The sequence below is a fragment of the Podarcis cretensis genome (genome assembly GCF_951804945.1).
Source record: "Podarcis cretensis genome assembly, chromosome: 3".
NCBI classification, from domain to species: Eukaryota; Metazoa; Chordata; class Lepidosauria; order Squamata; family Lacertidae; genus Podarcis; species Podarcis cretensis.
Window position 1 is genome coordinate 85145641 of NC_137172.1, and position 26993 is coordinate 85172633.

Sequence of the window (26993 nt, forward strand, 5' to 3'; positions counted from 1 at the left end):
AACTGAATGTGTGGTTTGAGAAAACTCCTAGTTTCTTAAAAAAATAATTATGCTTTATTTGACATGCCCAGAGGTGCTAGTCAAAATTCAGGGGCGAACATTTAAACAATCCCCACCCCATAATATACATATATTAGATACATATGTAATTCTGATGCCTACTTTAGAAGCTTAGAATAAATTTATGGACTTGTTAAAGGTATTTCATAGGCTAGATAGAAGCCCTATTCACATGTTACTCTGTTATTAGGAGAAATCTCTACTACCTGTGTTAGACTGTCTGTCTGTCTGTCTGCCTGTCTATTTTTGTGAAGTGTGGTGCTTAGGAAAGAATTCCCTAGAAATGCGGACCAAAGTAGGTGCAGGATTTTTAATTGCGCACAACAACTCAGAAATCTTTATGAAAACGTCCAATTTTTCATGTTTCAGATGGTGGGGAAATCTGTTTGCTAATACTGTACTACTATATAAATAACTTTTGAAAAAGCAGATACGAGTAATCACAGCTTCAACAAAACGAGGACAACATACTGTATCGAGTTTACAAAATATATTTGGTCAGAATATACATTAAGGCTGCCATTTTGATCCTGCTTCTCTAGGAGTGAGCCCCAGGGAACTTACTTCTGAGTAGGCATGCCTTGGATAGTATTATAAGAGGCATTTTCATTTTGCAGTTAAAAGGGAACAAAAGGAGGAAAGGAAAACTAGATGCATGCTTAGAACTGTAGGAGCCAGAAGTCCAAAATATTCTCTCAGTTCTGTTGTGTCTTTCTCTGTGTTGGAGAGGATGAGAGCAGCCATGCCAATTGCATTTTAAAAATCATTTTTCCACACCTACAATTTCAGAGCTCTTGCTGAGCTATTGGCCTGGTTTGGGAATATTTTTCCCCTTCAGTCAGCAGTAATGGTAATTGAAGCAGTTAATAAGGCAAGGCTTATCAATACATTTTGTCTCGTCACCAGCTCATAGCAACACTGCATTTAAATTCAGGAGATTCTGCAAAAGAATAATTTACAATTAGATAAGAGTGTCTTAGAGAATCCAATTTCACCCTTCACCTCCTTCCACTCATGCCCCTCAACTTTTGGCATTTACACCAAATGTTTGCCACAATACAATATTCACCACAGCTTATGATGAAGCTTTTATTATTACTAAGGCTTTTTATTAACATGCATTTTGGAGCACAAATCTCCTAACTTTCACTCTCTCTCTCTATTACTAAGTTATTAACCTTGAAGAAATTGGGCATTAATTCTATACAAGGGGCTTTTGCACATTTTGTTTCTTTTGCGGTTTCCATCAAGAGTAATATATTAATACAGTAGATCTTTAAGCAGTTTAAACTGTTACAGTCTATATATCATTACAGTCTATATAGCAGAACTTTTTTTTTTTTAAAGGAAATCTTTTTTCTTGAAGGGTTTGTTCTTACCCTTATGGTCACAAGACTGCAGTGTAAATTTTCGTTCCTTTGCATACTTACTTGGAAGTATTTTGTATAAAGTTTAGAGTTGTTTGTATGATGACATCTGTAGAATAATGTATTTTTAACATTGGCTCAAGAGAGCCAGTGTGGTATAGTGTTGGGATGTGAAATTAAGATGTGAAACTTCTCGAACAGTGATCTTGGCCCCTTCATAGGATTCTTGTGTGGATGAACTATATGCTACCTTAAGATCCTTTGTGGAAGTCTGAGATTTAGACTACTGGCTGATTTGGAAGGTCAAGGTGTGATTGCTTGTAAAATAAAGATGGCAGGAGCTGTGAACAGCTAAGTTCACCTCCCGCCCTAGTAAGTGCAAACATAGCTACTCCATGAAGTAACTGATCACATCTGCCCTATTTACTGATGTGGCTGATCGGAGACCATTTTTGAGGGAAAGCACATAGGATACTTACCACGGGACAGGATAATATCCCAGGCACTTTTTCTAAACAGTTGAATAATAATATGATACTGGTGTCTGTGAATTAATTTCAGTTTTGTTTTCCCTGCCTGACATCTAATAATCTAAAATAATTCCAGATTTGGGACTCCTTCTTTTCTCTCTCTCTCTCTTGTTAAGGTTTTGCCTCTGAAATTTCATTTTATCCATCAAAACCTTTAAACAAACCAGAACACACTGGTAAATTCTAAAAATGTAGGCTTTGATTATCTTTTTATTTTATTATTTATTTGTGTTGCATTCTTTTCAATATAGCTACCCCAGTGGCAGCTTACAAACATTGTAAAAGACTGTACACAGTAAAATCACAGGTATTTTTATTATTTTTAAAAGCCATGATTTGGAAAACAAAACCCACAGGCCTATATTTTCCTGAAACATGCAATTCCAGATCACTGGGCAAGTCTGTCTTGTAGTATGCGTCATCTCCGCTGAAGTTCATTTTCCCCCTTTTGTTTTCTTTCCTTGTTAAATTTGCAAATAAAAAATGATTTTTTTAAAAAAAATCACTGGGCCATCCACCAGAATCGAAATATATGCTGGTTTAAGAATTTTACTGCTTGTGATCCATACTTGTAACTGCCGTGGCATGCTCAGTTCTTGTTAGATGATAAACAAACCTTGGTGTTTGGGGTTCAGTTAAACAAAATAAGCCTCTGCGGTAGGCTCATGATACTGAAAAGTGGGCAAGGTTGAAAACTGTTGCTTTAGCTAGAGAAACCATGGTAGGAAACCTGTTTATGTTATGCATGCTAAGCTGGAATAAGTCCCACTAAACTCCATGGCATTTTATGTCTGCACAAGAAGTGTGCAAAGACCAGGCAACGTCAGTCTCATTTCATGGCTTCACTAATAAGAGACGTTGTTTGCTTTCATTTTTACAGGCTCGCTCAGGTTGAGTAATCAAGCAGTGAGAAATCAACTGTTGTACATGCATGTGTCTGAGCTGCCTATTGCTCCCTCAGCTCCTTTCTCAAAATGATTCTATTGATTACTTGTTTTCATTACTTCTCTCTTCACTTCTCTTCTACAGTGACTTGTAAAATAAACTGGAATACTGTACATGCGTAATTGAATGGTTGTTCTACTTGAAGCTGCCGCTGAGTCTTCTTCTGAAGCCATTTTAATTTTAATTTACATTATATTTTCCCTGATGGCCCAAAGCATTTCAGGGTCTGGAGCATATCAGTTTTAAAGAGTGATGTGCTCACTTTCTAGGATTGCGGCTTGCAACAGAAACCTAATTCAATTTTCTTTGCTGAGGCATTCAGGTCTCCCTTTAGCAGAAAACTGTAAATGAGATGTTAGTCACCGAGACTGCAATGCAAGGGAATAAACCTCGTTGAATTAAGTGGGACTTGCTTCTGAGTAGATATGTATATGATTCTTCTGTTATTTACCCAGTGGCCACTCCCACTGAGCTTAGTCCTGAGTATTGAATTGCAGTGGTGCTTGGTAATGCATCAATACATCATCCAAAATCGGCTTGAAGTCCACATCGTGATAGGGTTTCATAATATTTGACATGGCAATAGATCGTAATTCACAATGTGTTTGTGTGCTATGTAAAAAAAATGTGATGTGGGAAAATCTGTGAAGCTGGTTATCCTTTCTCTCATGATTCCTGCTGCCCTGTTGCTCTGTATTATAAAATAACAGTTATAAAAATATGTTTAAGTAAAAATGTATCAGTTTTAGAACCCCAAAGTAGTAGCAGTTGCCAGGACATTACAGTCGTACCTTGGCTCCCGAGTCGAACGTTCCGGCTCCTTAATGGTTGAAAACCGGAAGTGACTGTTCTGGTTTTTGAACGTTCTTTTGGAAGCCGAACATCCGACGGGGCTTCCGCGGCTTCCGATTGGCTGCAGGAGCTTCCTGCAGCCAATCAGAAGCTGTGCTTTGGAAGTCAAATGGACTTCTGGGATGGATTCGGCTTGACTTCCGAGGTACAACTGTACTCCGTCCGCCTCTACATAGTTACATCCTTATTTCAGACATTGTGATATGTTGGTGATCTATTTAGCTGGTGATATATTGCGATGTTGAAAACTGGGCATCACTCAGTCCTAGATTGTATCCTTTGTCAGTTTGCCGGAGGCATTACTTGCGTCCTGGGGAAAATGGGGCGACCTCATGGCTGCCTACATGAGAGGCAGGATGAATTTGAAAATCAATTCCCGTGCCTTAGTTTGGTCCATTTGTCTTTTCTACCTCATGGATCTCTTAATATTGGAGGAGCCCATGCCTGTGGGAAGCGAAGCATTTGGTGTTTCAAGAGATATCTACATCCTTGTTAGGTTAAGCCTCAAGCTCCACTCCATTCCCTTATTATATCAATCTCCAGCTGTTGCATCCCTCTATGAACGCACCTTGTTAATCAGCTGGAAACTCAGCTGAGGCATATGAGTGCCATCTTTTTTAGGCTGTAAGGCAGCCAGTGTCGTATCCTTGGGGAAAGCCTGATTCTTGCCACAATGAAAAACTTAAATAGACAAGATTTCAGCACTGGGGTTGTAGCCTGGGAATTCTGAAGCGCCTTCAGGATGTGTCTGAATGCCGTCTTGTAAATCTGCCATTTTGTTTAAAGCGATGTTCTGTTACTGTCATGTGTAGAAGCAAGGGAAATGCATATTTAGCCTGTGCTTTTCTTGTCTCAGTGTTTGTCTGTTCTTGAGGGAAGTTTAAATACATTTTGCAATTGCACTCCATTACCCTGACCCCCTAGAGCTAGGCAACGCAATTGCTGAGCTACCATTTGACAGGTATTTTGATTGACTTTTGTTTGTTATTAAAACTAAATAGTGAATTTTGAAAGCCTTTCAGGAAGTTTATTTCATGTGTAATTTAAAACTACCTTTAATGGGAAATGTAAAGCCAGCTTCAGAGATGTTTTTAAAACTGGCAAGGTCAGATGCTCTATCCCTGATTAAAATGCGTGTATTAGAGACAGAGCAACCTATTGCTATCATGTTTCACCATGAAGTCAAGGTTGCGCTCATCACTGCTGCTCTGAAACACGTAAAGCACTTAAAATAAGAGTAGTATTTTAGAGGGATAGAATAATGTGTAATTCTTGGCTTTTGCTTTCTTATTTCTATCCTGCTTGTCTGATTTAAGGAAGTAGAATGTAGTGTAACTAACTAAATTCTATCATTTCCTTCCTAGTCTCCAGAGGGTGCTGAAGGCAAGGATGCCGCGAAACTAACAAAACAAGAGGCAAGTGTGACTCCCTCCTTCATTTCTCAACCATTCTTTATAAATTGGTGACTTTATAAGACAAAATACTAGCGAGACAGTAGAGTTAGCTCACATGTAGCCAAAGTGCAACTTATCCGCTAGTACATGCAACTATCTGTGAGGGGTGAGTCAGGCCTGAAATAGTTTGTGTGCTGTGTCATTCATATTCAAAGTTAACAGTACAACGACTAACTCATATTCTGGGTCAATGAACAAAACACACACACACACACCTGTGACCTGATAATTTACACAAGTTAAAACAAATTTGCTTGCTGAGTCCGATTTTCTGCTGGGTTTAAGAGAGCGACAGGAAACTGCAGACCTTCAAAACGTCATCTCCTGTGCTTCTGCATAGATTCCTTGATTCTGAAATACTATACTACAAGCACTAGCTGAATATATTTTCAGCAATAAGAGCCATAAGAAAAGAGAGAAACTAAACACTAAGATTGTGTGTGTGTATTGCTTGCTTTCAGATGGCGGCTGGCTGGTCTAGCTCCATCAGAGAGCACTCCCTTTGCATGCATGTTAAATCACTGGCATCTTCAGGTGTCCCTGGTCTGAAACTCTGCAGAGCCTGTGACAGCCAATGAAAATCTTGATATGGCAAAATCTGTTTTCTGGCCACATCAGAAAAGCTATTACAGAAAGTTCATTTACACAGAAGATATTGAAAAAGCCACTGTTTTATCCTGTCTGGCATGACTTTATTATTAATATATAACGAGGAAGAAGAAGGACCCAGATACAACAGCAGATTATGGAAGTTTGTGGGCCTCTTAATAGCTAAAAGAGACTTGATGTGGAAGATCAGTGACCAGCATCTTGGAAATTCTGTGTGCCACTGGGGTGTGGGTTTGTTTAGAGAAACCTGGTCCTGTTATTCCTTGTAGGGTACTTGCAGCCATGATAATAGACTGAACCAAGCTCTAATTATTTATTATTACACCAATTTTCTCACTAGCATGGTACAGATTGTGGCTGCATGGAATATACAAGCTCAGCTGAGACTCGTACTGTTTATTATGGATCGTATATCGTTGACACGTTGTCTGAATGCCTTGGGAAGGCTTGGCTTTAAAAGCAGCTTATAAATGATGGTGATGATATCACTAGGCAGTATAATGTGCTGCTGTTTAAATTCTGTAAGTTCCCACTTCTGTCTCCTAAAACTGAGAATATGTACAAAGGCACTGTTGAGTTGGAAGACTTAACTCTGAGGGCATGTCTGCTCTACAAGTGAACTCGCTTCCGTCTGGCACTGCCTTTGTTCACTTCACTGGTCTGCTGCTGAGGCAGCCTGGATGCCCTGGTCTGCTCCTTACGACTGGGACATTCTCCAGCTTTGGATCTCTTTGGGGGGCAGCTTGAAGCAGCTTCTGCTGCCAGTCATAATCTTAAGGTTGTTTTTTGACAGCCGCCGCCTTATTTTGCATTTCTCTTACTCTTTAAAAACATTTTCTTCCTGGGAAGCACAGCTGATAGACTTGCGCAAATCAGACAGGTAGGTAGAAAACAGCAGCGTGGTGAGAGTTTATCATTGTTCCTGTTTCTATAAGCCTGGAACTTACTCAGGGGCTACATTCTGGGGATTGCAGCTGAAGCCAAAATAATGCATAGTTTAAACACATGGGGTGCAAGTGGGATTGCCAAATACTTTTTTTCCCAGATGCCCATCCCCGTTTTATTTTTTTTATTTTTTTGCCAAGCACATAAAGCTGAATGCACGCAAGTTAAACACACATTAGTTGCAGGCACACTGTATACAGTTCCATGCAGACTGTATTTATCAGGTAGGGGCCATAGCTCAGTGGCAGAACATCTGCTTTGCATGCAGAAGGTTCCAGGTTTGATCCCCAGCATCTCCACTTGGGGATGGGAATGTCCCCTCCGAAATCCTGGAGAGTTGCTGCCAGTCAGTGAGGACAGTACGGAATAGATAGACCAATGGTTTGACAGCTTCCTAGACACAACTTTTTGCAGAATTGTGCAACCTTAACACCTATACAAGGGTCCATTTAGTGCCAGTGTAGATGATAGCAGGTGGGTGCAGGATACGTTTGTATAAGAGATGACACAGTGTGACCTAAGTAGCCAACAAAAAAACCCCAACTTTTAGCACTTACACTCATTTAAAAGCAATTGATGCATTAAGCTAGTCTCAAAACTGCAGGCATTTTCGCTAACATTTGATTTACTTACGCGCAGTAAGGGAATGCTTTTCCTGATCGGATCAATGTATGAATGTCCTTATTTTCAAAGAAGTTACCAATCTGAAAGAACAAATTTTATTTATAAAACCAAGTGCCTGGGATAATTAACAATGAATTGCCTCTCTTCTGAAGCACTTTTAATGTTCTCTAGAGGGCATATTTGAACTTAAAAAACCTGAATGTTAATTGTGGAAATGAGAAATGTAAAAATTTGTGAAGCATGTGAGGGTAATTGGCTGGAGGCAAAGTTGTGTTGGGTAGTTGATGTTTTCTTAAGATGACTGTGTAGAAGAATATACTTTTTTTTGAAACACGAGTAAAAGGCTAACCATAGCAGCTGAATGAAATGGTCATTTTTTGGAAAAATGGAATGTTACTGCAGGCTGACACTGGTGTGATAAAGTAGAATAATTCTCTTCATTACTCTGACCTGGAGCTCAGTGTGCTGCGCAGGCTTATTTACGTCATGTGAAGAAATTTGGTTGTGGAGCTGAAAATTTATGGTCTGTGTGTGCTAAAAGGTGCCCTTCCGCAAGGCGAAGAAGGCCTCTTCAGTTTGCAGCAGCAGCTTTCCTGACTTAGTGCAAGATACTTGTGCGAGGAAAGCAAACTTTCTCAACCTCTTGAACGATATTCCTCTAGCTCTTGCACAGTAGTTCACAAACATCAGACTTGGCCAGAATTTCTTCTGCACATGCTCCTCCAGGTGCAACTCCATGTGTGCAACCATGTATGAGACTACTAGATTGAGATGCATGCATTTAGGAAAGAAAATGTGTTTTTCATACCAGTCCTGTGCTCATATCACATCATTGCTGCTTTGCCAGTGAAATGTCCAGTGCATGCCCAAGCCTGGAAGGGGGAAGAGAAAATCCTCAACTAGAAAACACAAACATGGTACAAAAACTACAGGCATGCCTCAGGTGGCACACCAAATACTAATATTATAGTGTTCTCCCTTTCCTGTTTCCTAAGGTGTGGTCAGCCCTGTCAGTACTGACAGTGCTACACGGAGCAGGGGATGCTTGCACCGAGATTGTCATTTGCTTATAGCATGTGAACAGATGGCTAGCACTGTGAAGAGCTACCCCTGAAGGGTTCTCTCTTAGGTGGCGCAGGAGTACTGTGTATGTCCCCTCCCCAGATGAATGTGACTTTCTCCCTCCTACTCAACCATGTCTGGCAGTTTCTCAAGCTTCCAATAGGCTTTCCATGGGTGGGACCGTATCCCCATTCATGGTTCATTTTTGTTAGATCAGAAAAACAGCAGAATGTGCTGGTGGTGCCTGTGTACCGTAGGACCACAGCTGGCCTTCACCTGAAGACATGCCTTTTGCCACGGCCTTTTTCTTGAAGGAGAGCTCAGTTGATGGGTTTGCTTTCTACAGCTGGACTTGGTGATATCTTAATAACCTTGGGTTGTTTGTATCTTTGCCCCCTGTTTTTATTATTTTAGTATTTTATTGGAGTGTTTTTGATATCATTGTTTCATGCCGAACTTTATATTATTGTTCATTGCCTTGCAATAAATTCTCTAAAAGCGTTAATTAAAATGAATAGTACATTGTTGTTTTAAGTTTGGCCTGACTTACGTCACAGAGGAAAGCAAAAGTACTTCCGATTCAAAATTCCTCTAAATGAATGTGTGGCTTGATGCTTCACTCGCCAATCCATGAAGCCCCAAATTCCCCTTAAAAATCATGGTTGTACTTTTCTCAGATTTTCCGCACAACTCTACCAGTTATTTACAAATTACGACTTTTCAAGATTCTCTCCCACCAGATTCCAGTTTACAAAAGGAGCAGTAAATTAAAGATTCCGTGTCAGCACCGATGTTTTCTGATCATAGTATCACATTTCAAACATTAGCATCAAGACTCTTTAGATTCCGTTGCAAAAGAATCCAAATTCCACATCAAGAAAGTCTAGTTTACTAGGTGTGCATTATTTATTCCCCAGTGTTTGGGTGCTCAAAGAATACGGCATTATTATTTTTAGAAAGCTCCAAAGGCCACCAAGTCACTCTTACTTGGGCTTTGGGAATGGGGGTTTTAGATTTTGTTTGTTCATAATGTGCCTTGGAGCACAGTCCCAGAAATAATTTCCACTGATCTTGCCACAAGAGGTTTCCACAACCGTAGAGAAACAAACAGGAAGATAAGATTCCAAAATGTAGTAAGCAAATAAGCTGAGCAAGTACATCGCGTACATGTAAAACAATAATCCCTCAGGATGCAAAGACCTTTGCATTTGGTAATAAAGACTTCTGTTGTCTTTCAGGTACATTTTATTTTGTTGGCAAATGAGTGACAGATTTTTGCCTTGTGTGGATGTGAACTGCTGCAAATCTACAAAGATATTTTCTTTCCTTTTTATAGCCAACAAGACGATCTGCAAGATTGTCAGCTGTAAGTATTTATAAGAGCTTGTTTGTGTAGATAGGAAGCCACATTCTTTCTCATGTCAAGCTTGACAAGGTGGCAGTGGCCATGCCGTGTGGCGAGTGGTAAGCCAATGTTACCTAGATTTGGTGTTTAATCCTTGAATGTAAATCAGGCCTCGATCAAACTTTCCTGAGCAGCAAGAAGCCCCGGGACAACTACGAAGGGTTTTGTTTCCTTTTGGTCTGAGCACAAGATCTGTAGCATTTTTATAATAATTTATTTTACCTACAAATATGCACATAGAGCATATTGGAAGGAACAGATCTTCCAATGTTGGGTATCAGCACTCCTGATCCTGCTTTAGATACTCAGCCAAACTCTTGCAGCCTCTCTCCCCTAAGGCAAGTAGTAGAACTAGCTCCACTATTTGTGGCCCCCTTCCTCTGGATGAAATGTGTCACTTTCCAAAGTCTGCAAAGGATATCTGGAGTGCACCCCCAGTCATTAAAGAATATTAAACTCCAGTTGTTAAAGTTTCTGAGTTTTATAGCAGGCACAAGGAACCTGTGGCTTTCGAGATGTTGTTCGACTACAGTTCCCATCATCCTTGACCATCAGCGATGTCAGCTGGGGCTGATTGGAACTTGAGTCCATCAACATATGGGGGACCACAGGCTCCCCATCCCTGATTCACAGGAATCTGAATAACCAAACTCACATGTTGTGTTGGTTGGCTGGCTCCTTATATCCTGTCCAGAAAAGAAATGTGTGGTCATTTTGTGTGTGTGTGTGTGTGTGTGTGTGTGTGTGTGTGTAGAGAGAAATGCAACCTCTTTTGGAGATGACGGGAAACTGTTTCTCACAGTACATCTATAACGTGCAGAAAACCAGACTTTCAGACATTTTGATAAGATATAGAAGGTAATTTTGACTGAAGCCTATCTGTAGAAATGGCCTCTGGCTTCTTTGGTGTCACATGTTGAGAAGTGGGGAAAGGGGAAAGATTAAGAAACAATTGGTAGCAACTGTTATAATGCTTGGATTGTCTGAAATTCTTTCCTAGAAACCAGCTCCACCAAAACCTGAGCCTAAGCCAAGAAAAACCACTAAGGTAAAAATTTATTTTAACAGTGGTTTGTTTTTTGTTTTACTCTGCCTACTGGGCGCTTTCTCTGTACTGCTATATTACCTTGCTCAGTCTACCCAACATGAATAGAGGGTTATAACTGTTAATAGTTAATGAAATCATTACATCTTAAAGTAATTAAAATTAATGTAGGATTAACATAAGAAAAGGCAGCAACTGTGGGTCAATTCTGTGAAACTTTTGCAACAGTAAACAACCTGAGTTGTAGGCTCACAGCCTGGGATAGTTGTCACATAATGTATTGTTATAAGCACAGATACTAACAACATTCAGAGGTGAAAACACAGTATCTATTTATGGGAAAGGGAATGATGAATCAATTTCTTCAGCTTAGCAAAATTTTAAGTTAGGAGACTATATTGGGCATGAGCTCTGTTCCATGATTGCATGAGCATGTCTCTGGAAAACAAATTAGTGATAGTTTTTACTTTACATAGTAAGTACCTTGCAGTTCTTCATTGCTGGTGCACCTATACCACATTTTAAATTTTATTTTGTCACGAAAGCCAAAAACATCTAATTCTCACAAGGTGCAAAAATAAAATGGACACTCCTGAGATTAATTCTGCGCCCCCTCCCTTCCATCAGATTTAAGCCTGATAAGCAATAGCTTTATAGCCCGCTCCACAATCAAAGGAGCCCCAAGAAAAACGATATCCCGCTTCTCTGGAGTCTAGAGCTGTAGCAGTCTCCCAATTAAGCTGTCAGCCAGTGTCAGTTGAAACCGAAAAGCACAGATATGAGAGGTCTGCTTTGAATGGGCATCCCGCCAGAGCAAGGGACTTTCCGCCCTCCCCTCTTTCCTTTTCACGCACCCTGCACCCTCCCCAAATCTGCTCTGGAAAGTTAGGGGAACATCTATAGCAAATGGAGAGGGGAATTCCTGTTGCCCAAATGGAAATTGTTGCAGCGATGGGACATATTACTTTGCGCTACTTTGGGATAAATGCCCAGTACCAGAGGTGGAGAAGCACTGATGTTGTGTATGGTTAGCATGTCAGACTAGGATTGAGGAGGCCTAGTTTCAAATGCTTCCTCAGCCATGAAGCTCACTGGGTGACTTTGGGCCAGTCACTACCAGCCTAACTTACCTCACAGGGTTGTGAAGATAAAATGGAGGAAGTGTGTGTCGCCTTGAGTTCCAGGAAATAAAGGCGGGATATAAATAATACCGTTGTGGCAAAGTAATTTGTGTTGTTATATTAGCCTTTTAAGGGCTGCACACAGTTTGGTAAATCCTAATTAGATGAGCATGCAGTTGTTTTCCAGCTGTTCTGCAGCCCTGTCTTAAACTCACTTTGCCTTCCGCCTTTTTCTCCCAATCCAAAAATTGCTGGACAATTGGCGAGCCGAGTACATATTTGTATACAGCTCTGGAGCCCTGTAAATATATATATAGTCCACCCCCCCCCCTGCATACAGTGAGGGCTTGGTTTGGCCTGAAAGGAGGGTGCCCACCTCTGAGCTGCAATATTTGCAGTGGGCTACATTATAGGGCTGGTGTAAGCTACTCTCAGCATAGTCCTCCAACCTGCAATCAAGGCAAAACACTTAACTGCCCTGCAGTGCTGTTGTTCCCTGAAAACCCCCAGCCTATTTATTTTTATTTTTGTGAGCCATCTTGAGTCCTGGTTCCGAGGAAGAGGCAGGAGACAAATTGAATGAATGAATAAATTAACCTGGTTATACTACATGGTTAAGGGTTTTCTTGCTATGGCCAAATCTGGGACAGGTTGCCTCCCCTTCCAGCTGGCTCTGATAAATGCTCTTTGCAAGTTTTGACCTTGCCTTCTAGAAAAGGAATTGATCATTTCTTGCAAGCTCCACTCTCCACTGACCTTAAGAACACTTACAGGAAGTCCAGTGTTCCAATCTCCGCAAATCATTGGGGTCCTCCAGCTTGAGACATGAGTGCTCAGCGAGTTAGAGAGCATGGAGAAGTTCTGCATGTGTCAGGCTCCTCCCCTACCCATTTTCCTAGTGAGAAGCCTTTGTGCCTCCACATCAAAGAGAACTAAAGTAATATCATTTCAACTCGATTTAGTGCCTTAATTTATTTATAACAGGCATAGGCAAACTCAGCCCTCCAGATGTTTTCAGACCACAACTCCTACCATCCCTAGCTAAAAGGACCAGTAGTCAGGGATGATGGCAGTTGTAGTCCCAAAACATCTGGAGGGCTGAGTTTGCCTATGCCTGATTTATAAGGTCAACAGGATCAGTCCAGTGTAGAAACAGCTGTCAGGCAAGAAGTGTTAGTCTGGATAATTAGTTGTCTGGAGTTTCACCTTCTAGCATATTCCATGTTCTTATTAGCCAGTCCTTAATATATAGGCACTTCCCGAGATGATAGAGACAGACAGACAGACAGACAGACAGACAGACAGACAGACAGACAGAGATAGATAGATAGATAGATAGATAGATAGATAGATAGATAAGTTTACTTCTCTACTGGAACAATCCATCAGATTAAGTCAAAATATTTTCAGTGCACAAGATTAAAATACCTTGTAGTTTTTTGGTCGTCTTCCACAGAAGTGGTGAAGAAAGATGCTTAGTTGACTTGGGTTCCTGCGTGCAAACATATGTACACCAATCTCATTTCTGGACTGGCATATGTACCTTTCCCTCTTCACACAAAACCTGGAGGGGTGGAGGCGGAAAGGGATTGTGCATAGGTAGCTCGGTTGGTTAGAGCACGGTGCTAATAATGCCAAGGTTGCTGCTTCGATCCCCATATGGGACAGCTGCCTGTTCCTGCATTGCAGGGGTTGGACTAGATGTTCCTCGGGGTCCCTTCCAACTCTACAATTCTGGGATTCCAGGTGCTTGTGCAATGTGCCAAGAGAGCCTCCAGTGATTTATTTCTGATGGGTTTTTGCAGAGCACTCACAGTTCCTGGGGAGCTTTCTGGGTTCTGTAATGAATCCATCTCCCTCCGTTTGATCTTGTTTTCCAGAAGGAAGCCGGAGCAAAGGCCAGCAAAGGTGCTAAGGGGAAGAAGGATGAAAAGCAGGAAGCGGCAAAGGAAGGTACTGCACCGTCTGAAAATGGTGAAAGTAACACTGAAGAGGTACTTGGCGCGCAGAACTCCTGCCGATTCACTCAGTTGTGTTTTGTAATTCGGTTTTTCCAGCCATTGCAAGCATGTTCATAATATTTCTTTTTATTGCCCCGTGATGTTATTACAGATCCGCATCTCTCGCTCCACTGTTAGTGTTTCAGCATCCAGAGGTGCCCCACCCAGCACACTGTCAGTAAAAGGGCAGATTGAAACAGTGAAAGTTCAGGGTACGGTAGAGCAATCTGCATGTGTGCAGTGAATAGAGGCAGATAGTAGTGTGGTGCTTTTCATTGTGAACAATTGAAGCTGGCAGGTAAGGTTTCTCTGGCTTTTGAAAATCAGGAACCAATGAATGTAAGTTTATAGATGTCCTGTCTATATCAATGCAGTGTTTAAAAGTCTGGAACTGGGCTGTACAAATGCTGCAAAAGGAAAGATTGCATATTGGTTGTGCTGCTTTTTTAAAAAAAAGAGACTTACATGTAGCGGTCAGTTGCCAAAACCTTTTCCGTTTCCTTTTTTTGCAGGTACAGAGAACTGAATCAGTAGATGACAAGTGCGTGTGAACTGACATGAACATTTGAGGATGATTTTATGTACCTCTAGACAACTTTTAAAAGATATTTTTATCAAGTATTTTGTAAATGCTAATTTTTTAGGACTTAAAATAAGTTGACAAACTGTATATGAACATTTCCCTCCTTCCATACCCACGCTTCTAGAAATCCCCAATGTTGCCAAGTTTTAAAAAAGTATCAGCTTAACATTGGGGGAGGGGAAAAAGTGTTTGTAAGGTTGGACCAGCATTCCATATTCTTGCTTTTCAGAAATGTACGTCTTGTGCATATGGTGATGTTTTTACTGTGGGTGTTTGGGTTTTTCTTGCGGTTTTTTCTAGAGCAATAATCCGTGGTGTTTTTGTACTTAAGGTTTATGCGATTTTAATGAAACATGTACAGATAATGGCCACCTGCTGACTCTTTTGGGTTCTTTTCATTTGTTGACAATAATGACGTCTCCTTGCCAGCAAATATAACCCCCCAATATTTTCACTAAATCTGAGATATGCTGCCTTATAGATAACTTCGCTCTGGCTGGGAGGATACTAAGCACACTTATTTAGAAGATATGTCCCATTGATTTCATAACTTAATAATTTGGCAATACAGCTCATTGTTTAGAACCAGAGGATTTAAAATACAAAATAATTCCAACTAAGTGGGTTTTAGGTGAAAGCCAAAGTGCTGTGTGATCTCCATGGAGCACTCATAATACATGCAGATCTGTGCGAAAAGATTCACATATGCAGACCAGCACAGCTTGCAACGCTGTGTCGTAAGTAGCCAGCCAACCATACATTGTAGGCTGTTAGGCGTTTCAGAAGTCATGTCTGCATATGCAAAACCAGAAAGCTTCTTGAGCCCTGGTGGGCTGCCATACATGGCTGGCTGGGTCCAAGGTCTGACATTTTAGCACAAGGTCTAAAATGCCCAGCCAGGCATGGCCAAACTTGGCCCTCCAGATGTTTTGGGACTACAACTCCCATCATCCCTAGCTAACAGGACCAGTGGTCAGGGATGATGGGAATTGTAGTCCCAAAACAGCTGGAGGGCCAAGTTTGGCCATGCCTGCGAGGGGTCTTTTTCCAGCATTTTTGTTTCCTGCTTCAACGTAAATAGCACTGTAACAGCAGAAGCTGAGCTTTGGAAACTCAATTTCTTTATCGCTTATGAGATGCAGCTTTGATTTCACATCTCCTCTTAACTAAACCCCTGTTCCATGTAAACACTGGAGATTATGCCACTGTAATTTCTGTTATGTTCCTGCTTTTAATCTCTTATTTGGCAATTCCACCTGCTTTATTGGAGGAATGGTGGTCAATGGAGGTTAAACAACATCATGTGGTACCTGGTAGAGAGGATGAAGCTGGAATATATTAAAAGGTCTGGGGTTGTAACGGTGGTGTTAAACAAACTGAATGATTTCTAGTGCCCATGCTAACACTGCTTTGGTCCATTATAAGCATCTGGTCATCTCCCCCTCTCTATTTTTCTCCTATTTTTTTGCCTGGAACTTGAATATTTCTATTGTTTGCAGAGTGGGAAAGGAAAATATTTCTTGTCTTTTCATAACATTTATTTTCATTGCTGTGCTGGTGGCCATAATGTCTAGGAATATATGCATGTTTCAGTCAATAAATGAAGTAATTATCACCTAACCCCTACTGTCTTTATTTAGGACTGGGCAAAAATGGTACCACCTGCAGTAGCCTCCTACTTTGAAAAATATTGTTTCATTTCAGTTGGTTTAGCTCCTCTGTTATACACACACATTACAGAAATGGAGGGAAACTACACCTAACAAGTGCATCTTGTGTTGATATACAAGAATAAAGTGACATACAAAAGCTTCAGAACATGTTTATATGCAAATGCATTATTATATTTTCATTAATCCTCACCAGATCACAGTGCATTGGATTGGTTTTTAAACAAAACCCAGCTGTTTCCTTTAATAGAGAATGTCCTACCTAAGCATACACAATTGCCCTGTGATTTGCTTCCTGCCGTGAAGCTCTATCGACTTTGTTATTTAGCTGCTCTCACCAGAGTTTGAATCTCTTAACACATGCACACTAATGAATTTCTTTGCAACATCCCTTTGATGTAGGAAGGTATTATTATCTTCCATCTTACAGATAGGTAATTAAGACACAAGAGATTTATTGCCCAGCCCTTAATGCTGTTCTACTGACTGAAAATGGAGTGAGCAGAGATTGCCTTGACCAAGAGTTTGGGAAAGTATTCATGTGCTGGACAAATTAGGAATTAAATCTAGTCAGAAATCATAGCCTTCTAACCTTTTTGTGTCTCTGCTTTAATTTAGCTTAGAGCAGGTATGTTCCAGACAGGTTATTTCCCCTCCCCCCCAGCAAGTCCATTTGGATTGCAGGAACCAAATGCTTCAGCTGTGAAACGCTAACTTAAAAGTGCCTGGTGCCTTAAGAGTGCATTCAGTTTGAAATAATATGTAAACCTCATTTAAAGTACTTCCTTTCCTGGAAATGCTATCTTGCCTTGGAGAGAATATGTAGGAGGCAAGGTCAAAGGGAAAGTGATACGATGTACTCTGCATGGGTGAATATGTTCTCATCCATGCTTTTCTGCAAAACATTGCAGTCTCAGTTTATGTTATGTCTGTCATAGCTTCTTCCCTAGATCAACATGATATATTGCTGTTACATAGATTTGTGGTGTGACCACACTTGAAAAACTACAGTTCTGGTCACCACATCTCAGAAAAAGCTATTGCAGAGCTGAAAAATATACAGAGAATAGCAAGCAAAATTAACCAGTGGCTAAAGTGAACTTCCACTATGTGGAAAGATTACAACAATTTCGGCTTTTTAGTTTGGAAAAGATACAGGGAATTTTTTCTCCCTTGATATTGGAAGATTCAGGGAAGACAAAAGGAAATATTTATTTACACAAATCTTTCTTTAAACTCTGTAATTTGCTACCACAAAATGCAGTAATGACTACCAACTTGGATGGCTTTCAAACCATTAAACTTTTATTTTGTTTTACACTGTTTAGGTCACTGCAACGTAAGGAGCAGCTCTTGGTGTTTGCAGAATCCGAGTAATATTTAATTAAAGGTTTTATACCGTTAGCAATACTTTCAGACAGTTTAACAAAAGCAAGATACAATACCGAAGTAAAAAATAAAGCATAGTTTATATGTTAAAATAGCACTCAGTGACGAAAAGATTGTGCAGCTGGTGTCAAACAAACATGTCTTGAAAGGGAATTTGATAGACTGAGCACCACAACTAACAAGGCCTTCTCCGGGTGCCACTCACCTGATTTCACTAGTAAGTTGAATAAACCTCCCTCTCTAAAGTGGAAAAACATTGTCCATAGGACCATACTACCTAAATAGTGCTGAGAGAAATGAGGAAGAGGATGGTAACCCCCAAGATAAAATGGAGAACCCAGACCTTGGGATTAGGCTCTTAAGAGTGCTAACTCAACACAACCTAGTAAGAGATGCCTTCCTGAAGGTGTCAGTACCCTCCAGGAGCCTCTGATGAATAGCATACAATCAAACATAACTGCATGAGTGCTAGTTAGTGCATGAAGGGCTTAAGACTACAGAGCTGGATTCCTAGACTCAACTAGGTCACGCCCCCCTTCTCTGATGAGAGAGAACGTAAAGCCTTCCCTTCCTGTTCCTTCTCTCTCTATGTCATCTAATTGACCAAGGAAGACTTGCCTAAGCAAGCGCCAAGCTTTGAACATGTGTTTGAAGCTATCGCTCTGTATTTTTGACCCAAGCGTATTCTGCCTGTATTCTCCATTGCTGCTGCTTTGAGAAATGCATGAATTTGACCTTTGGAACATTTTGTAAGTAAAGCATTTAAAACTTATTTAGCAGTGTGTGGGCTGTTCATTGCAAGAGGGGTAGAAATAGGAGCACTTTCCAAGCAGACTAAACGGGATAAAAGAGTCTAACAACCTATAGTCCCAGTTTAAACTCACAAAAGTTTAGCAGCAGTAAACTCTGCTACTGCCCCATGTTTTGAATCGAGGCACCCAACCGATGCATTTATTATATTATTCACCCCACACACATGGGTCACAGGGATTCATATTTTCCCTTCCAAAGATAACAAATCTAATATCTTTGAATTGAAACGAGGTGTAAATTGTACTTGGAGCAGACTCGTTTAAATTAAAGGGGTTTTAGTTAATCACGAGCATCCAAAGTCCTACTAATCCTCACCGAATTCAATCCATTATGAGTAAGGAAACATTGGTATCAGCTTTTCAAACAAATAAGATTTAGTGGCTGTGTTTCAATGTACTGTGAAACAATGATACTATGTGTAAGGGACAGAGCTGGAAATTGTCAGTGTTTTTTCTGGGAGTAGGGTTTACATTATTCTGCAGAAGTAATATGCACACACAATATTTTGTTGCATGGGAAATGAAGAAAGCTGCTGTATTTTGCTCATCCCCACCCTGCTTCCCAAATCCCTGGCTGTGGTGTTATGGGAACACACCAGACCCGCACCCTATCAACTGCCTTCCTAATAAGGGAGCAGGTGCTGTTTATCTGCCTTCGCTTTTGTATCTCTGCTTTCCTGTCTGAAATAAGTCTCTAGCCAGACACATTAGTGTTTTTACCCTGGAACTCCCTAGGGAATGGAAGTTTTGAGTGTGACTGCTTCCTCATCGATGGTATAGCCTATTTTTAACTTAATGAAAGATGGACAAACATAAGAAACAAAAAACACTGCAGCATTTTTGTGTGTGCTGAGTAGAGTCTGCCTTTCCACTTGCTTCTGTATCAGAGTATTGCTTAGGTGTACATAGATGCTTCTTCTTAGGGTATGTCCTTCAGACCAGCTGTTTTGTATGTTACCAAAGATCATGCAAGAAGCTGGTGCAGCCCGCTCTGCATCCTAATCTTCAACCATTATCAGACTTTTCTAATTTTTTAAAAAAGATTTTAAGTAGGGATTCACGCCAACAGAGTTGTGTCAACATCAACCTTGTCCCTCTCACTCCCTCTCTTTGAAAATCATGGTTCAGGAGAGAAAAAGTGAAAACCAATTAATACATACTTTACAAGTGGCTTCAGACTAAAGGAAGCAATCAACTTTGCTGCTGGTCCACTCATATTGCACCATCGTCTCCTGCTGCTTACTGGTAAAATATGCATTTGCACATCCTTGAGCTGTGCTTCCCATGGAAATGCATGGAGGTATTAAGGACACAGGTTCTTCATGTTAACAAAACACAGGGGTCCCCACAGCAAACCTGATCCCTGTGTTACATATAACAGCTTTCTCCTTTGGAGAAGACTGCACAATAGGTCCAACATACCCTGCTGGCTTTCCAATTGCGTAGCCCAGAGCTTTCCAAACTGTTTTGCAACATGTCAGTGTGTTGGCTGCAGTTTGTAGGCGCATCATGTGAACGCTCCCCATGCTCCTCCTGGAGCTGGAAATGGGTTAGTTTAACCTCCGGTTTGCTAGTAAAACTGAATTACTATGTGGCTAAATGATGCATGTATAAAAAGTATGTCACCAACATGAAAAGTTTGGAAAGCTGATGTAGGCCCTCTGTTGCCCCTGCCATTTTACAAGAGCTATTTACAACAAAATTGATTCTTCCATTGCATGTCCTTTTTTCTGATTTTGCCCTGCTAGTGCTAGTAGTTCTTTAAACATCAAAGGAGAAACTTCAAATAACAATGTACAAAATGTGACTGATTTGGGACACCTAAAATGTTACGATTTACAATTTTTTGCACAACTGTTAGATTCTATCACATTTGTAAACACAAATTGAGGCAAGTACAGTTCTTGAAACCAGAAGTTCCAGAAAACCTTTATCTGGCCTTGACTTTCTTGAGAAGTCTGTTTAGTCAAGTAGGTTTTTATATTATTTTGTTAATAAGTAATTTAATATATTTTTCATATTTTAAAAGGAAAAAACATTTAAGGTTTCAGAACTATTTGTAAACATAGTTTTATTGCAGAATGATGTGCACCAGTAGCCTGGACAATTTCTGAGTTTGAATACACACCATAAAGCCTCTCCTTATTGCAGAAGACCGGTGTCAGGTAATTTGGATCCCACTATAAATGATGGATTCTAGAAAACTCATTCTGATATGTGATTTTGAAGCTGAGTATTATGAAAAGATGTACTTTAAAGGTTAGATAGCAGGGGAATCTATACTCCTGCGTCACAGACAGTGGAAATGGCAGAATCTTGTAATGTGTATTCTTAACTAGAAATCAAGAAAAATCACAGCTTCTTGTTACCAAGATTGAAAGTGCAGCAATGGAAAGTGAAGTAAATCACAATTTTCTGGATCCAACAGGGCAGCTTAAGTATGTCATGGAGCAGCTGATCAACATTACATAATTCTGAGTATGATCTCCAAAACAGACAAGATAACTTTTGACTTCTGCTTTGAAATGCCATAGAGTCCTTATGCAGCTCAGGTGGTTAGAAACCATTCTGCCCCTCTCCTGCCCCCAAAATCCCCCTGTACCTTAAAAAAAGAAGTTGTTGCCTGTTTATCACAAAGCCAAGCTAAGTGGCATCACAAAACACTACTGAAAAATGAACTGTCTATTGTATAGGAGGCGAGGGCTGATCTGTGGAGGCAGGCTAGATGTTGGACTCCAAACCCCTACTGACCTTTTCCTGGCCAATTGGCTATACAGTGGTACCTCGGGTTACAGATGCTTTGGGTTACAGACACTTCAGGTTACAGACTCTGCTAACCCAGAAATAGTACCTTGGGTTAAGAACTATGCTTCAAGATGAGAACAGAAATCGCACTGCAGCGGTGTGGCGGCGGTGGGAGGCCCCATTGGCTAAAGTGGTACCTCAGGTTAAGAACGGACCTCCAGAACGAATTAAGTTCTTAACCTGAGGTACCACCATACTGAGTAACTGTCCTTGCTGTAGGATGGCAACTAGTGTGGAGGTTGTAGTAGTTGCAGACAGTAGCAAGTTGGATACGTAGTGTGGATGCGGCTTGAAAAGGAGATACATTTTGGGGTTTAGAATAGTGGGCTGTGGCTGCAGTAAGAATGGATAGATTACTCTGTAGCAAAAAAATAACACAGTCAATAGAATTTTGAACAGCTGAGGTTATACTAATCCTTTTGTACATCTGCGAACAAAATACCCAGGGGATTAAATATCGAATGGAGACAAACCTTTGCAGTTCTAGATTCCCTCTCTTTCTGCTACCTGAAATTTGCTGTCAGAGTTTGAGCGCCCCGTTTTATTTTTCAACAAACCATGTAGCTGATGGTTGTGGGTAGTTAGAGATATTTAAGGCCAGTGAAGAAGTGGGATATTTAGAACAACAACTAATTGTACACAAATGGCCCCTTTATACTTTGCTATGAAAGTAGAAGTGGGATTGTTCTAAATATCCCACTTCACTGGCCTTAAATATCTCTCACTAACTACACCCACTTTGGCGCATGTGGCGCTGTGGTCTAAACCACTGAACCTCTTGGGCTTGCCAGTCAGAAGGTTGGCGGTTCGAATCCCCACAACGGGGTGAGCTCCCGTTGCTCGGTCCCAGCTCCTGCCAACCTAGCAGTTCGAAAGACGCCAAAAAATGCAAGCAGATAACTAGGTACAGTACTGCTCTGGTGGGAAGGTAAACAGCGTTTCCGTGCGCTGCTCTGGTTTTGGTGTTCTGTTGTGCCAGAAGCGGCTTAGTCATGCTGTTCACATGACCTGGAAAAACTTTCTGCGGATAAACGCTGGTTCCCTCGGCCTGTAAAGCAAGATGAGCGCTGCAACCCCAGAGTCGTCTGCGACTGGACTTAACTCTCAGGGGTCCTTCACCTTTTTATATCAAAGTTTACCAGGCTTGTGTGTTGTGCACACTGCTTTATGGTAGTGAGATGTGGGCAGCTTAACACCCAGCAGGAGTGATGCCTTAATGCCTTCCTCATGCACTGCATCAGGAAGATTTTGGGCACCACGTGGCAGGACAGTCTGAAACAAAGATGTACTCTCCCAAGCCCACATTCCCAGATGTTTGCATTTCAGTCTCAGTGACATCTATGCTTGCTTGGTCACGTCTACAGAATTAAGATTGCAGAATCCCCAAGAACATGCTCTACGGAGAGCTGGCTTCAGGTACCAGGACCATTGGCAGACCAACTCCGATGTCTGCAAATGTGACATGAAGGCTAGCAACCTTAATTTGACCGTGTGGGAATCCCTTGTAGATGACCGCAGAGTCTGGTGACAATCAGCCACGTTGTGTAAACACAGCAGTAACCAGAGGAGGAATGACCACTGGGAGGAGCGCAGAAAGAAGAAATGCCATGGTACACATGCATCAGCAGAACTGGACACCTTCATCTGCCCCAGCTTCAACAAAACATGTCTCTCCTGTATTGGTCTCTACAGCCACAGCAGGTGGATAACAGCTTGACTTCACCCCCAAAGGCACACTCCTCCACTGTCTCCGGAGACAGACGGATGCCAGCAATATCAGTTTACTTCTGCTGTTTTTACTTTATTTATATTCTACAACAGCAATGGCTTTTCTTTTACAGCTCCGTATTTCACCCATATGGTGAAATGAGTTTCATTATGAGTTTTTACATAATCATTTTTTTCAATTGAACCTTTAATAATTTTTAAAATGTCTGTAACTATTACTTTATTGGCATTTAATTAGAGGGAAATGGAAAACGCAATCAAAGCTGGTATACCTATAGCATACTACAATGTAAAAGAAAACTCTATTTTACATTAAGCTAAAGTACCCTAATTTAAGTTGAATAAACACTTCCTTTGCACATTTACTTGGAAGCAGATCCTACTGAAATTAATGGGGCTTTCTTCTGAGTAATTAGGTTTATGTTTGGATACAAATCCCATTGACGAGTTATCCAGCTTAAGTTCTTATTAGCAGTAGTAACTAAACGTGTCACTGGTTTATGAAGACTGCATTAAAAAACACCATCTATTTTTCAAGGACTGCATCACCAGTCCTACAGTCCTCATCTGTATTTTGTTTCTTCGTCAAATGAAACGGTTAATCTCTGAGCAGCAACATGCATAGGTCACTAAGCAGTATGGCAGGTTTCTACGTATGATGATTTCATCAAAAGGCAGGGTAGAAATTAGTATTCTTCAGCTGTTCAGAACTGTGTTTCTATTACGATGAAATGATAACTTAAAAGTAGTGTAGTGTTTGTGTTCAGTTTATTTCCCAAAAGCTACCTTCCATTTAGCAGAATATAATTTCTTATATATTCTATTACCTTCAGATTGTCTTTAAAGCTGTTTTGACACTTTTGGCGCTTTTGCCTGTGTAAATTTCTTGACCCCCCTCCCAAGAGCTAAAGGCTTATCTTAACTCCTGCATCTCTCTTTGCAGTGCCACTTTAAAAGGCGTCAAGTAGTAGGACAGAGTGGGAGCTGATCTGAATCAATGCTTGTAACTTTTCAGTACAGATGGACTGCCAAAGGCTTCTCAGCCTTACTGTCTGAATCAACCTGTTTTACACACCTTGCCATCCACCTTCAATAGCAGCTATCTTTAGAAGGAACTTCTTATTACAATTAGACAGATCTAGGGGGCTGGGATGTTGACTGAAATATTTACAACCATAGCAATCCTGTGCAAGAGGAGAAGTGGAAGGCTTGCTGGGAACTTCCTATTGCACTACTTGGGGAAGAGCTGTGCTGAAGGGGGTTGGTTCAAACACCTGGGCTGCATTCCCAGTTCTTACCTGCTGGTTGGGTTGAGACTGCCTATGTCAGAGGGGTTGCCATTTTGGGGGCCCAAGGAGACAGGGACAAGAGGCCCTAGTATGCTTTCGTTGCTAGACAGCCTTAATGAAAAGACTGAGGAGCACCCGAAAGAGAGTCTGGGACCATGGTTCTCAATGGGCATGGTGTGCCACACAGGAGAGGATGGCAAGAGTGGTGGGAAGATTCAAGGACAATCAAAGCAACATTTAAACATTTCAGTGTAGTATAGTGTAGTATTGTATAAAAATAACTTTATTTGCAGAATATGGATATGTTTTCAAAATGAGAGCAAGAGCATCAAATGATACTGAGGACTAATAAATAATAATAATATGCTAATTAATATGCTAGTATGATTTATCGACTACTTTTAAAATGAGGCTGCATTTTAAATTGCATTTTAACCTGTATTTTAAATTGGTTTTTTCTTTTCTTTTTCTTTTCCGCCTATTATGTTTTTACTGTGATGTTATTGGTGTTAGCCGCCCTGAGCCCGGCTCTGACTGGAGAGGGCGGGGTATGAATAAAATTTATTATTATTATTATTATTATTATTATTATGATGATGATGATGATGATGTTGATGATGATGATCCAGAATCACCGTTCAAACCTAGTACTAGAGACCAGCATTGTCTATTCTTCTACATTACCAGAAGTAATGTATTTAGTGTTAACTCCGGAAGTGTATACTTGATTCTGACCAAATCAAGCCTCCTGGTGTATATTGTGCTTTAGTTTGGAGGCTTAGTACCCACCCCTTATGCTGTCATGACTTAGCTGAATAAAGGTCAGGTGAGTGGCACAGCCTCAATAGTGTCCACTACTTTCTAATGCTAGAGGTGCAGCCCTGGCCTTTTATATGGCAAGTCAGCTGTAGCTAATGTGTCACGTTATTTCACGTAGAGTGCTGTATTGCCAGAGCAGACTGTGTGATGACTGAGATGTTGCTATGTTGCCGAACATAAATAACTACCGGTATATAATTCCTATCATCACACACTCTATTATCTACTGCACAACAGCAACATTTGCTGGTGGTGTTAAGACACATTCTGCTGTGATCTCACCAGCCAGCTAGGGACACAAATATCGTGGCAGTGCTTTGACTCTGCGCAACCTAAAAGACGACAAGTAGACTGGATTTTAATTCAGGAATAATTTCAGCAGCCCACCTGCTGCCAATAGAGCTGACATTTCTAAAATAAAGCTCTGCCTCAAAATAATGTTTTGTTTTAGACGGCACTAGGACTATATGATATATAAGAAAGGGATTATTATATTTTTACTTTTCAGGGCAAGCACAGAAGAAAAGCCTCACTCAGCAGGTTTCTTCACATTAACTACCTTTCGGACAGAAACCTGCAGCGAAGCTTGCAAAAAACACTTAATACATAATTTACTATTGAATGAATGGACCGATTTGGGTGTTCTAATTAGAGCATTTACTATACAGCAGTGGTGCAGGTAGATAATTTCAGAACCTGGACTTAATGGTCTTACAAGCTACCCTCCCCCTTTAGATGGCCACATGTATTACCTCAGTTGTGAAACAGAATTAACATTTCTCTCCCCATCGCCTCAGGTCATTCTATGCTTTACAGCTGCTTCTATATTCTTGATACGTGAGATTGAAACACAGACAGCCCCAATTTAAACAAGAAATATTCTGAGCAGGTGTAGTTTCATGTTTTAAACTCAGTTAAATAATAGGATCATCGTGACTATGGGAATAAAATGGAGTTTGCTTCTGTTGCCCTGCTGCTACGCACATTTTTTGTGAATGCACATCACTTTGCTGTGGGAAATATGTGTGTGTGTGTGTGTGTGTGTATAAAATAAATAATAATAATAATGATAATAATAAAGGTCTAGAACTCTGTGACATACGCACTGTATTTACTTGAATGTAATGCACACCTTTTTTGGCCAAATTATGTCACAGAAATTAGAGTGCACATTAGATTTGATGGTGCATTTACATTTGCTACTAAATACTTCTTTGGTTTCAAGGTTTTGAAAATTGAGGTGCACATTAGAGTCACATAAATATGGTATTAAAAAGAAAGGATATTGCAACAGTCAGCATCAGCACCATGCTGGTCCAGGTACTGACACCAGGCCTGTTTGCTGCTGCTCCTGTCACCTACCATTCACTAGTTGTTGTCTGCAGCTGAAATACTAAGAAATACAACAACTGATTCTCAAATTAAACAAACACTACATTTCAATCTTTGGAAAGCAGACCATAGAGGTATGCATTTTTTAAAAAGAGTACTGTTTATTCATCTATGCAGATAGAAGTGTGTTGTGCTTTGTGTGTGTGTGTGTGCACGTGGTTGGGGGGGGCAAGGAAGTGCTTTCCACTATGAAAACCCAGTATCCATCCCACAAAAGATGTATTGATTAATTTATTATTTTAGGAATTTATACCCCAACTTTTTCATAAATATGTTTGGCTTCCAGGATAACAACAATAATTTATTTGCTTTAAAATGCTTTTTTACCAATAATAATAATAATAATAATAATAATAATATCACAGTAAATGCAGCAGGAACAAAGTCTGGAAAAGCTCGATATGCTGGTATTAATTGCCAGGCCAAGCCTAGAATAGGAAGTAGTCATTCAGCAAGTGCCAGTAATGAAGGAAAAGTAGATGCTTGC

General features: G+C 40.6%; 1 protein-coding gene and 2 long non-coding RNA genes across 8 annotated transcripts in view; 1 reads left to right on the plus strand and 2 right to left on the minus strand.

The window, feature by feature from the left end:
• Positions 1-16222, plus strand: part of HMGN3 (high mobility group nucleosomal binding domain 3) — a 36246-nt gene extending 20024 nt beyond the window's left edge. For 3 of the 6 annotated variants that reach the window (XM_079970599.1, XM_079970598.1, XM_079970596.1), the window contains 5 exons: positions 5119-5169; positions 9785-9814; positions 10854-10901; positions 13900-14013; positions 14132-14525. In XM_079970599.1, coding sequence (XP_079826725.1) covers positions 5119-5169; positions 9785-9814; positions 10854-10901; positions 13900-14013; positions 14132-14263 — 375 coding nt within the window. In that variant the 3' untranslated portion in view covers positions 14264-14525. The other 3 variants (XM_079970597.1, XM_079970600.1, XM_079970601.1) reach the window with 3 other exon arrangements.
• The window catches only part of LOC307212975, a 39708-nt gene that overhangs the window by 2795 nt on the left and 9920 nt on the right, over positions 1-26993 (minus strand). The gene's annotated exons all lie outside the window — the stretch shown is intronic.
• On the minus strand, positions 6877-13892 carry LOC307212953. Its single transcript, XR_013837282.1, has 2 exons — positions 12029-13892; positions 6877-7466 (listed from the first exon to the last, which is right to left on the minus strand). It is a non-coding gene; the product is annotated as an uncharacterized lncRNA (long non-coding RNA).